The 13,008-nt window shown below is 39.6% G+C and overlaps 1 protein-coding gene across 1 annotated transcript; it reads left to right on the top strand.

Annotated features, from left to right (window-relative positions):
- Positions 1–2,484: 2,484 nt before the first annotated feature.
- LOC122972094 (lectin-like) lies at positions 2,485–4,810 on the top strand. Its single transcript, XM_044338858.1, has 3 exons — positions 2,485–2,598; positions 4,219–4,312; positions 4,433–4,810. The coding sequence occupies exons 2-3, from the start codon at positions 4,223–4,225 to the stop codon at positions 4,691–4,693; spliced, it is 351 nt and encodes a 116-aa protein (XP_044194793.1). The 5' UTR covers positions 2,485–2,598; positions 4,219–4,222; the 3' UTR covers positions 4,694–4,810.
- Positions 4,811–13,008: the final 8,198 nt, after the last annotated feature.

Genomic DNA, 13,008 nt, shown 5'->3' with positions numbered 1-13,008 from the left:
GCAGACTGCACGAAACGAGGAGTGTGTGGAACAACTCTACAGTGTCGACGGGGTAGTCCCGCAGGATGATGGGGGCGGGTGTCAAATTAATTCAATATCTCTCAAATTTTTGAGTTCTTCGTGGTGCCAAATTCCCTCTTTATGTTACAATCCATCAATTGTAGCTGAACAGGAAACACTGTCCATTGAGACACAGAGAGGGATTTTTTACTTAAAGAGCTGTAACTCTGGAATATATCCACTTTATTTGACTAGCTCTGATGGCTGAAGCCAAAATGGACTGTGGATTTAGTTCCCCATCACTTACATTGTAAGTGCATTTGAAGCGGATCTTCTAATGGTCAGTATGAACAGGAGGAATGATTACAGCAAGAATAACCTGCTTCAGTTTTCATTTGGGCATCTGACTATTGTTTGAAGACAGACTTGAAAAACTGTGAACCTATCCTTTAATTCTCAGTGGCCCCCAGATTGGATCCTGTCTTTTGATATTTCCACCAGAAGCACCAAAATCAGAAATGTTCAAACAACTGTGTACATAAATGATGCCTGAACATTCGTCTCACTGCATTTCCTCTCTCATTTCAGGAAATGAAGACAAGCAGGACGGAGCACTGCAAAAAAAAAAAGAGCTACAACAGTGGAGCTCCTACGCTGTTAGCTGCGTCTACTGGTTAAAAAGTATATTAATAATAGAAATAACATGCTTAATATTTTAACATGCTTCATAACAACAAGCCACTGAAGAACCCACAGTTAACCTGTTGCATGCTCATCACACTAAAGTGAATTAACATGCCAGTTTTAGTGTCCTTTCCTTGGGATTTTCTCATCAAGGCTTCACTGATGATATAAATTACACACAATCTTAAAGCATGTCTTTATGAGTCACTATTGATAATGCTGCCTTCAGATGCTGTTCAGTCTCCTCTGCTGTGATAGTTTAGATCCTACTTTGCTCGTAAAGTCACTTTTATTCCAGATGTAACATTGTTTACTAAATATAAAGAAAAAACTAACCGAGTCAGATTTGATTTACTGTAATTTGGGTGTTTATCTGCAAAGCAACAATAGAGGAAAGTGTATTCATTGCCAATAAGACTGTGATGTAACTCACATTTGTTGTGTGCATGTGCAGGTCATGTGCTTGTTAAGAGATTTTCTTTATAGGCTGAATTCCTCGTCATGGATGCCTGCTACCTACTACCCCACCCCACCCACTCTTATCCAGTACTTGCCATGCATGGCATAAGTGGTATCACTTGCATGCAACCAGTAATAAAACCTGAAAAGATATTCTTCAACGTTATCACATAAGATATGGAATTGATTAAGATTGCTACTGTAATAATATCATGACTTCCTTCTACTGACATCCCTTCCATTCAAAGTATTTATGAGTATTTGGCAGATGGACAAAGGAAATGTGAGCACATAGTTGTTTACTTTCTGGTATTAGGCCAGCTGTGGCAACATGTGGTTCCTTATCATTATTTTAGTTTTATGGCTTTAAAAACCACTCTTTGGCTTACATTTTGGGCTGTATAAATAGAAATAGACCTGACTTGACTTAAACTATATTGCCTACTTTACACTCAGTAGCATAAATGCAGTGTAGTATCTACAGAAAATACTTTTATTCCTTTTTCTCCTATAACCCTGGTTCAGATAGAAAACAATTTTAAGATCATTATAATTTTGTTCATTTCTATTCTTGTGCAATTTGTGCAGCGTGCAATAAAAATTGAGATTAACTTTTAACTTCCAACTTTTTTAAAACCTTTTTTTTAGCATGTCTGTTTTAATTTATAACACTGTTGGACACGCCTGTGGAGAGAGGAGAGCTCTCTCCACAGGCGTGTCCATTGTGTTTGCTGACCTGCAACAACAACAAATAAAACAATTTTAAGATCATTATGAGTTTGTTCATTTATATTCTCATGCAGTTTGTGCAAGTGTGCAATAAAACTTGGGATACAATGTAAATGACAGGGGACAAAATCCACAAACCTCATTTCAAGCAAAATGTTATTTTAAAGTTTATCTGAGATGATATAATCAAATGAATGAAGTGTATGTCTTCCACAGTTACAGTCCTTCCAGTAAAAAAAAGAAATCCCTCTTTGTGTCTCAACAGACAGTGTTCCTGTTCTGCTGCAGTGGAAGTATAGAAACAAAAAGAGGGAATTTAGTATGAAAAAGACCTTAACTTTGAAAGACACTGACTTAATTTTACTAATTTGTACAGCTGAAGCCTTATATAAGCTTCAGATAAATGTTTAAATACATTGGCACGGAAGGAGCGCTGCATTTTGTCGCTTATTGAGACTGTCCTCCAAAGAAAAACGACACTAACATAAAGAATGTGTGTCCAGAATGAGAACTGAATGTTCTGTACTGAATTAAACTGGATGAAAGAACTGAACTGAATGTCCCCCTGAACAAGGGGAGCAGGACACTCCTCTTTCCCCCCACTTATCCCCCCATTTTCTCTCCACCCCCAGATCAAATAATATAAAATGGAGTGGATTTTACTACTTTCACTCCACCTCTTCTTTTCCTCTTCTGCAGTCTGTCAGGTGTGGAACATTTGAGTCTGTAAGTACCGTGCACCTCTACACTGATTGATGGATTCATACATTGCTGTGCAAGAGTAGTTTAATGCAGAAGTGTTATAGTTTACTGTTAAATCTGTGTTATTGAAATTATGTTACTAATAGGTACATTAGGTTCATTGTGGGTATAAACCAATGGAAGAAGGAAAAGAATAACTTTTTTTATTCATAAAAAGAATCACATCACTGGTCTCTGGTGGTGCACAAAGGAAATGCAAACTTACAAAACATATTTTGTTAATGAATTTTCAGTCTTTTAGATGGATTCAACATAGAGCGGTAAATTCACAAAGAATAGATTGCAGCTGCTGATAGCACCATAAATTGTGCATCATTTGCAACCACTATCTGTCTATCTATCACTATCTCAAGGTCCGATTCACAAAAGATATTGCGTTAATTATATGACCCATAAACACACCCATAAAGTTTTACAGCTGAATGCAATTTGACCTTGTTTTGCATCTGATTGCAATTATCCATGCAGCAAAGTATAAATGTTGAAAGCAGTTTGACAATGCCAGGTACTGCATTGTATCTTTGGGTGGCTGGCTCAGTGTCATCCTTGATGTCATCAAGTATAGCAAGAATTGTTTGACCTGGTAACATGTATCTGCGAATAATTTCAGTCTCAGTTAAATCAAAAAGTGATGATAATGATGCCTTCACCTGGCTGCAATCCCTGAAGCCATGATCACTGGAAAGTCTGGGCGTGGCACCCCCTTATAAATGTGCTTCAGTTACCAGCAACTCTCTGAAGACACTAATAATTTCACTTCAACTGCATGTGGCTGTTAGTGCTGGGCGTTGTGAATTGGACAGGGACCAATTTTGCACCAAATGTGTGCATAGTGCCTCATTTAAATTCGTGCAAACAGCAAAGGAGCACTAAGACGCTGCTTGGCAGCGCAGTTAGGGTTGCATTTCACCCTTTGTGGTGCTTTGTGAATTAGGGGAGAACAGGGTTGGTAGTCACACATTTTACCTTCACTTGAATCCCTCAAAAACTGTATCCTTGATAGATTCCCTGTCAATGTGCATTGGGAGCCTAAAGTGTCAGATAAGAATGGTGTGATCTTACTCTCTTTAAGCTTATTCTGTTCAAAAGATGTAGACTGTCAAGTGCGTCTTGTGCACTTGTGATAACCATCCTGATCATGGGATTGGTTGTCCCTCTATTTTAATGGAGAAAAATAAAAAAAAATGGAGGCAATCTTAAATATGAATTTTAAAAGTTTTGCTACCCCCAAAGCTAACAACCACATGTTGTAGCGTAGCTAAGAAAAAAAACTAAACTATATCTCTTCTCTCATACTTTTTAATGGTAATAATTGTTTTATTATAAACCCATTGTGTAAATGCCTAGAGGAGAAACACTGAAGAGCTGGATATTCACATTTTGACATTAAACACTAAAAGTCCTTTCACTTCAGTGTCAAGTGTCTTGTAGGTGACCTCTGATCCCAATGTCTGAAAAGGGAGTGGCATCCAATGAATGTGACAACCAACCCCGTTCTCCCCTACACAGTTTCTTTTTGTCCTATTTGTGCAAAAGCAACAATGTCCTTTTGTGAATTTGACCAAGAGTTTCTTTCTGTTTCAGAATCATGAGCAGGAACTACTTGTCCAAAAATGATGAGCTCCGCAGAGGAGACTATCTGATCTCCAACAACAGGCAGTGGAAGGCTATGTTCCAGGTGAGAATATTCGGACACTCAAGACACTTATCAAGATGCAAGATGATACATGTCTACTGATTTGTGTAAAATTAAATGTAGAAGTAACTGATTACTAACAGTCACTGTTTTTTCCTGCAGGATGATGGTAACTTTGTCATCTTTGGCTGGAAGCCAATGTGGGCTTCAGACACTGCAGGAAGTGATGCTCACCGCCTGTGCATGCAGGCTGACTGCAACCTGGTCATGTACAACAAGGCTGATAAACCCAAGTGGCACACAAACTCCGCCAAACCTGAGAGTAACATGTGCCGTCTTCATCTGACAGATGACGGCAAACTGGTGCTGGACAGGGAAGGTGATCAGATTTGGACCTCTGCTAACTCCCAAGGCATGAAATAAAATGATGCTTTTAAAAACTGAGTACTTTTTACATTTTGTGGATGTCAACTTGAGTTATCAATAAACCTCCCTGTAATGTAATCTGAACTCAAATAAAAGCTTATTTACTACAATTCATAAATGTGTTTTCCTTCTCTTTGTGGTGGGTTCTGGTTAAGTAGTGGGCAAAGGTTTAAATATGGCTCTTCAACTTCAAACAGAGTGAATGCTTAACATACTAAGTAGATGCACTATGTGATGATAGACAAGTTTTTTAGTGACTTATGAACAAAACTCTGAACATAAAACTGTTGTTGAGTTGAAATATGAGTAAGAGTTGCCTCATATTCATAAATAAAGTAACATATGCTTCATCCATCATATCTAATGTCACAGCTTCTGTGCTGCGGTGAAATACAGAGGGATTCTAGCTTAATTATAACAACATGAAAAACCCAAACCAAATGTTTAATCTAATGGTGTCTCCCATTATTGCTCAGTGGAGCAGACTGGTATTGGATCTCTAGTTATAGAGAAGAAGTTGTATTGACATATAGCCAGTACATTTTAAGCCATGCACATGGGAAGCAGTACAGCAATGCAAGCTTCAAAGAATAAAAGCATGATCAGTAAATTACATTTATACCATATTTGTGTGACATGTCTGAGTCCCGTTTCACTCCTCGTCAGTCTCACTTCCCTCACTCTCCCTCACTTCATCTATAACAATGACTTCATGGATCATTATTATGAGATCATGTGTATCAGATGTACTTTGAAAAAAGCTTTTTTGATCCTCCTTTCATAACTGTCACGGTCACACATCTTGCTTACATGAGATAAGTGTAAGCAGGGAACAGATCATCAACAGTGGTATCTATCCGCCTGTAAATTAAAGCATGGACACAGGCGAGAGTACAGGAGCAGAGGCAGAGTACAATACCAAATACAATGATGACAGGTATAAGCACTTGAACAATGGTAGCAACACAGTCAGTTAGCCACTTATAGAAACTAAAACCTGCAGAGTCTGAGGGGCCAAAAGCGTCCATTTTCTCAAGTTCTGTGATTACGCTAATAATATTGTCAGTTACTTACTATTGGCATCAAAATAAAGATGCGAATGCTGAAAAAATACTGTGAGAAGTAAGAAACCTGAGAATGAAGGTTAATAAACTTTTCAAGTATAAAAAGATATGTATGTATAAGATTATTTATTGGAAAAGTAACACACACCAACGGTTGCGGTGAGGTGCTGACCACTGGGAGTAGACTTGAGAGTAGGAAAAAAGTGTCAAACACTCATGCTTTGTATGCATTTCTCTTTTATTTAGATGCCATTTCAGCCCTCAGACCTTCTTCAAGATCAACAATAATAGTAGGACACAGGCACTGGTATGTTACGTAGGCCACATCCTAGTAAAACATCTGATGGTGATTAAGCAGGGATGATTGTCTAATAACCATCAGATGTGTTACTAGGGTGTGACTTACGTAACATACCAGTGCCTGTTTAAGAGTAATAGTATTTATATTTTTTTATTCAAATGTTTGTCAGTGTAAGATTATGAGAAAACAAAAATGTAACTGAAGTCTTACCTGTAAGTGATTTACTTCAGAGGAACTAGTTACAATGAAAGCAACCATTGCAGCTTCACTAAAGCATAACAGTGTCATACTGATCACACTGTAGTCTCTGTATCCAACTGTATTTGCCCCATTTTGCATGTACATTCATGTCTGTGGTAATGTGGGAAAGTTGCATATCAAACTGTTAATGGAAAATTACTCTTCCCTCTATACTGAAACTATCGCCACAATCTGCTCCTCAGTCCCTCTCTGCAGCCACGCTATCTCATCCCCAGCCATCTGCGTTGCTCTCCATCTCTGGTCGCATCCCAAGTCTCTTAATTGCATCCACATTTCCCTCACTTGCATCTTTTCCTTGCGTCTTAGTCCCTCCCACTGAGATAGAGCGGAGAGATGCAAGGAAACCGAGCAAGGAGAGAGGAAACGAGGAAATATGTTTTTAAAGAAATGAAACGTCCTGTCCTCTGAAGTGTCACATGAAGCCACATCTGTTTCTGATGATGGTGGCAGCTGGTGACAGCTGGCTCAACTGTCAGTCGGCTTTAACAGCTGTAGCGACTTTTGGTGGAATTTGAGTCTGCACACATGTGCACTGTGACAATACTGATAAAGGTGCACAGTTGTCACCGCCGGCAGCTGTTTTCTCTCTGAAGCCTGTTACCTGTTTGACAAACACCTGCACATGAATAAAAACCTGCATCCTGTATTTATACTGTGTCCTGCTCAGAGGTACAGGAACCTTTTCTACTGGCAGAATGTGTTTATATTGTTTATTCATTATTTGTGTCTGTATTAATTGATATTCTGATCATGAATTCATTATTTAATAACCCAGACTATGATTAAAGTGTCTTTTGAACACTGGGGTTTTATTTATTATTATATTATTAAGTTACGTAACTCATATCAAACGAGACACTCAGGAAATTTCATCTTCACATGTGACTGGATAGATATGACGACAAATTATGTAAATTATAAATGTGTCTCAAATGTGTTTCTTGCTGACAGACAGACTCGCCCTGACTTTAATTTTATCCGTGATAAAAGCTAACGGGGGAAATAAGCAGATCATGAAAAGAAAAATCTTTCTAATAAATGAAGAAAGTTGTTTATGGTTTTTTTGTTGATCAGACCTACAATTAACACAGATTTTTAACTAGATGATGAATCAGAAAACAAATAAAATATACAACTTGGGAGTGATACACTTTAATCTTTCATCTGTCTCCCCTTCAGTATGAAACTGCAGTGATATTGTGATGTTTCAGATCAGTCCGATCAGCTGCAGCATCCAATCAATAACTGATATTCAATAAGTGGGTAAAAGACAGCCAGTAAAAGACTTCTGTTAAGCCTGCTCTCATGTTTCCTTGCTCCTTGCTGCAGAAATAAAAGACTTGGGACGCCTGTCAAAGTGGACCAGAACAACTTCCGGTTCAAGCGAGGAGCGAGGAAAGATCAATAAGAGACGTGAGATGTCCCCTCTGTCTCAGGCCCCTGCTCACTTCTTCTAGGCCATGCCATCCTAAAACTGTCCACTAGATGCCCTTAGACTTTCTCTCCTTTCCCCATCTACACACCAGTTCCCCCTTCTCATCACTCCTGCAGTTACCTGGCCTACTCCGCACACTCCTCACCTGCAACTCATTCCCTCATCAGACACTCACTACATATACTGGTCCATTTCCTTTGTTCTCTGCCAGTTCGTCATTGTCGGTTTCATGGATATATCGGTTCCATTCAACCTTGTTCTGTTTGTTTCTGTGGTTTAGACCTTCAGCCTGTTTTTTGACCTGCCTACTTGCCTTACCCCTTTTGGATTTGTTCGCCTGATTTGAACTGCCTTCCTGATGTAAGCCCAACTTTTGATTTTGATCATCAAAGCCCCTTTCGTTCCCCTGCCTAGCAATTTTTGTCTGGACCAGTCCCATTTTTTTCCCAACAAACGCACTTATGAGTTGCATAAAGCAATATCAGGCTATTTATAACATAAAGGCTAAGCAATAGATATCAAGTTTACATCTTAACAACAGGTGTACTTACAGGGTTTCATAAAATAATGTAATAAATAGCCAAGAAGTAGCCTAGAGGAAAAGTCGACACTTCACAAATAAAACAAATATGACATAATCACATGTCATGAATGTAGTCTATGACACAATGCAATTCTGTCATCTTGACACAAAATAGCCAAAACTAAATTTTCGCACTGGACAAAAGCGTTCCCATGATGGTCTGGAAATGTGAGAGCTATTTATAGTCAATTATCAGACATTGTGGTCACAGCTGATCTGATGCAAGTCACACTTCAGGCTTAACAAGTCAGGATTTCATGCTACGACGCTATTTAAACGTTCATGCACTGGTATTGTTAAGCTGTGAAGTGCAGCGTGCCTGCACCCTATTGGAGCGGACTCAGAGTGACTAATCATCTGACGTCATTTAAAAAAAACAACATAGCACAGCGGCCTTAAGCAGCAAATAGAATAGAATATCGTGTCCTTCTTTAGGCGGTGAGAAGACTTCCCATCAGTGCACTCTTCTCTCGCCATCCTGTCGATTATAGCAAAGCCATAAGAATGTCTTTTTCTGTAGCCATAAGCATGGATACTTCAAGATGTAGCGCTCCGTAATCTATTTTATCTATTTTAAAGTTGAAAAGGTGCACTCGCATGCCACTTGTGTAACGGAGAAGGTCAGGTCCGGAGCTCCGCCATCACTACATGAGCTAACGTTAGCATTATCACCTGCTGGAGGTTGTCACGCACCTTCCACTCGTCCTCAGCAGCGGCCTACTCTTCTTGCTCCTTCTCTCCGCTGGAATTAGTCTGCTAATCTGTCCAGACTCGTTCCTCCTCCTCCTCTTCATTTGGCAGTGGACTATTAATCTTATCACTGCAGCTAGGCATGCTAAAGCTAACAGGATTTTGCGTGGCAGTGGCATCAATATTTTGAATAAATGTGTAAACTTAAAGCATTTTGCAGCATCAGCCTCAAGATTTTTATTTCTCTCTGATCTTTTCCACTCCACCATTTCACTTTTTGGGACCTTTAACTATTTGTATGGGCTAGCATAATTTTCGATTCAAACTATTTCTGTCTTGACTTGATTATTTCACTTGACCTCTGACATTACATGGATAGATGCATCCACTTGAAGGGGTGGGAGGAGGATGATGGCAGCACTTCCTGCACCTGCCTTACAGTATAGGTAGCCTATTGACAATTGGGACTATGTAACCCCCAATCAGATGGGCTGTTCCAACATCAGGTGGGCTGCAGCCAGCAGGTTGAATTGTTTCCCACATTTTTTTTTTCCACATTGATGATGGCCTTACAGCCCACAGGAGGACTGGCCCATCTGGCATTTGCTAGAATTACCAGATTGCCGGTCCAAACCTGTGCCTGTCTGTCTGCATTACTCATTCGTGACAAACAAACTGGCCAAAAATGGACTCGGCAGACAGTCACCAGCCCAGCTTGCCTTTTTCCTGGCATGACTTTGGAGTGACACAGGATGTTTTTGTAAATGAACAGCCAGGCTTCCTTGAGTCCCTCGCAGTTTGTGACATTTTACAGGTGGAAGTTTTATGCCAACACTTCTCCCAACCCCGTCACTCCAGCCTCCTCTGCACCTCAGCCTGTACTCTGATCTGCTAGCTCTCAGTTTGTCCCCCGGACTATTTGCAAACAGCCTGCACCCCAGTCGATTAGGCTCAGGTTCGTGAGCCTGCAGCCTGCCTGTCCTGATCCTGCATTCCCTGAACCCCAGGAGCTTTATATGGAACAAATGAGGAGCCACCCTGACATCCAGCGGTCCCCCTTCGAAGGAACTCACATCGCCGTTTTCACGGGGTACTGAGGAGTCTCCACATCCTACCTGAACCCCTGCTGTTGGCTGTCTCCACCAACATCCTGCCAGACCTCCAGTCAGCTGTCTCTCTTCTTATTTATTAATTGATTATTATTATTCACATAAGATTAAGGGAAGACAATACATCTGAAATTGCTTTATTTGTTCTGACTTATTTCAGTTTGCCTAATTTGCATAATTTCATGATAAAAAAATAAAGGTTATAATATAGAATATATATATTGTATGTGGATGTATTTTAATAAGTTTCAATCTGATAGAAGAACAAGATTTATTTTGTCTCTATTCAACTGTGGTGCCTTAAAACACATCCACCCACACCCACATTTAGGTTATTAAGAAATTTCACATAGGCTTAGTTATGTTTCAAATTGGGCCTACTAGTACAGAGAAAATAGATGATAGAAAGTAGGGATGTCAATGATTAATCAATTATCAGTGAATTGCTGTTAATAATGTAACCGGTTAAAAATATATTAACTGGTAACGTAGAAGACGAGGGGCATGCAGTGTAACTGTCAGAAAATGTTCTGTAGATTTGCTGTAGTATGCAATTACGCCACTAGGTGGAGCTTCTTACTCTTTGATAAAGAGGGGTAACAGCATTGACAGTAAAAAATAATGGATGTAGCCACCATGACGTCGCCCATTGGTTTGTGGACTTCCATTTTGAAGTCTCGAGTTTGCGTTTTGATGGTCACCATCTTGGAGCCAGAAGTGACCATATTTGGACGAGAGGGTGGAGCTGACCCTAATGCTAATGGCTAGCTGCTAACTTGGTTAGCACAGTGCATTTACAGTCTATGGTTAACTGTGATAATGCTAATTTTCACAAGCGAAAAACAGGCTTACAACCATTAAAAAAAAAAATTACTTACTGAAAAAAAAACTGAACATCCGACTCCTTAGAGGGTCTTTTAGTACAACCAAACACTGAACAAGACTTTTTAGGCGACCAAGATTTTACAATTAACTTTCATGAACTGAAAACACACTGAAGTAGCAATGGCTATCGCTACGCCTATACTCTGAGAATCCGGGGTCACGCCATGGTTATGTTACCCAACCACTGTCGCTGTGGTCACACCTGTCACTCAAAGCAGCCATGCCCTTAAGTATGCATTACTTTAAGCTGTAATAAAATTTAAACAGGTAAGTTATATAAAAATTCACCCCCAATACAGTTGTAATGGACATGGAAATAGCTACAGAGACCAAAACTGTTTTGTACCAGACTTTAAACATGTTTATTTCTGCTGTAAAGTTGGGCATTTTCTCGTGGGGGTCTATTGGGATTGACTCGCTTTTGGAGCCAGCCTCAAGTGGCCATTTGAGGAACTGCAGTTTTTGGCACTTCCGCATTGGCTTCATTTTTCAGCCCTGGAGGTTGCTGCTTGGTATGCACGTGTCTGGTACTCACTAACAGTCTCATGCGGTCTCTGCACTCTGAACTTGTCGTCCCACCACAACATTTATAACTAGGCTGAAATGTGCACACAGTGCATTCACTGCTGAATCATTGTACCTGCATCTGTAAGTGTATAAAATATACATTGGCCTTAGTACCTAGACAGTGTGGAGCCAGTTGGCCCCCTCCGTGTGAATAGCAAGCAGATAATTTTGAACATTTTCATCCACGTATCGAAAGGAATCACGGGTTGTCCCATGCATGGCAGGAGAAGCACACTGACATTCACCATCCTTATCGCCAATTCGTTATAGGCCCAAGTCAACAAAACATCAAAGAGAAGGAGAGCGAGACACTTGCGTTATCTTGACTCTGGTTCTGTTCTGCTTCTTCTTCCCTCAATTTCATTTAGATGCAGTAAAACATCCTATGGTCCACAGTGACCCCTAGTGAGTAAATAGTAACTGAATACATAATACAGTGCCTGTTTAAGAGTTTTGACATTTTTTTAATTCAAATTTTTGTCAATGTTAGATTATAAAAAAACAAGAACTCAATGACCTGTATGATCTGAAAGTGATTTAATCACACAACACAATGTCACACTAAACACACTGTAGGCTTTGTATCCACATATATTTGCTTCATTTTGCATGTACATTCGTGTCTGTGGTTATGTGGAACAGTTGCATATCAAAAAATGTTAATGGGAAATTATTCTTCCCTCCATACTGAAGCTAATTCCCCATTTGTAGAATTAAAACTGGATTCTTCTAATACCTTTACTTCATAGGATATTTAATGTCATTACTCTTACAGGATGATTTGCAACCTCGTCAAGCAAAAGAGTCATGCATATATGATGACCCGCTGGCTTTAAAATATGCATTTAAACCTATGAAATTGTGGTGCCTTGACAGCTTCAAATAGAAGAAAATAGAAGTTATTCCAATTCAGTGGCACAAAGGGCAAGGATCTCCATAAGTCTTATAAATAAATACTCATTGTTGAATTAACAGCACTGTAGACAGTAAACATGAGTGCTTGTTTTTTTTTCTTCATCATTTTCTATGTTGTAATCTCACCATCAACCAGACTGAATGAATCATTCTTGGATTTAAGGCAAAAATATTTAAACAAATCTGCCAAAATCAAATATGATCAAGACTAAACATGGAATATCTCCAAAAAGATGAAATATTTAGGGCACAATTTTGACACTTTGTGCTCAAATTGTGCCTGCAACAGTTCTCCTGATGTTGACTAGTCATTATTATGTTGGTGGCGCCCTCCTCTTGTTATTTGCTGCCATTTCTGAAACACCATTTTGTGCCCTAGACGAGGCTCGTCTCCTCCGCTCCTTGTGCCAAGAGTAAATCTCATTAACGGCGAGAGGAGATTGGCAGAACAGCGGCTCACTCAGGCTCTTTGTGAGCACTGTGTGTGCTAAAAATAGAGGAA

This window comes from Thunnus albacares, chromosome 21 (assembly GCF_914725855.1).
Source record: "Thunnus albacares chromosome 21, fThuAlb1.1, whole genome shotgun sequence".
Classification (NCBI taxonomy): Eukaryota; Metazoa; Chordata; class Actinopteri; order Scombriformes; family Scombridae; genus Thunnus; species Thunnus albacares.
Note: the sequence above shows the minus strand (reverse complement) of the source record. Positions and strands in the feature narration are given on the sequence as shown.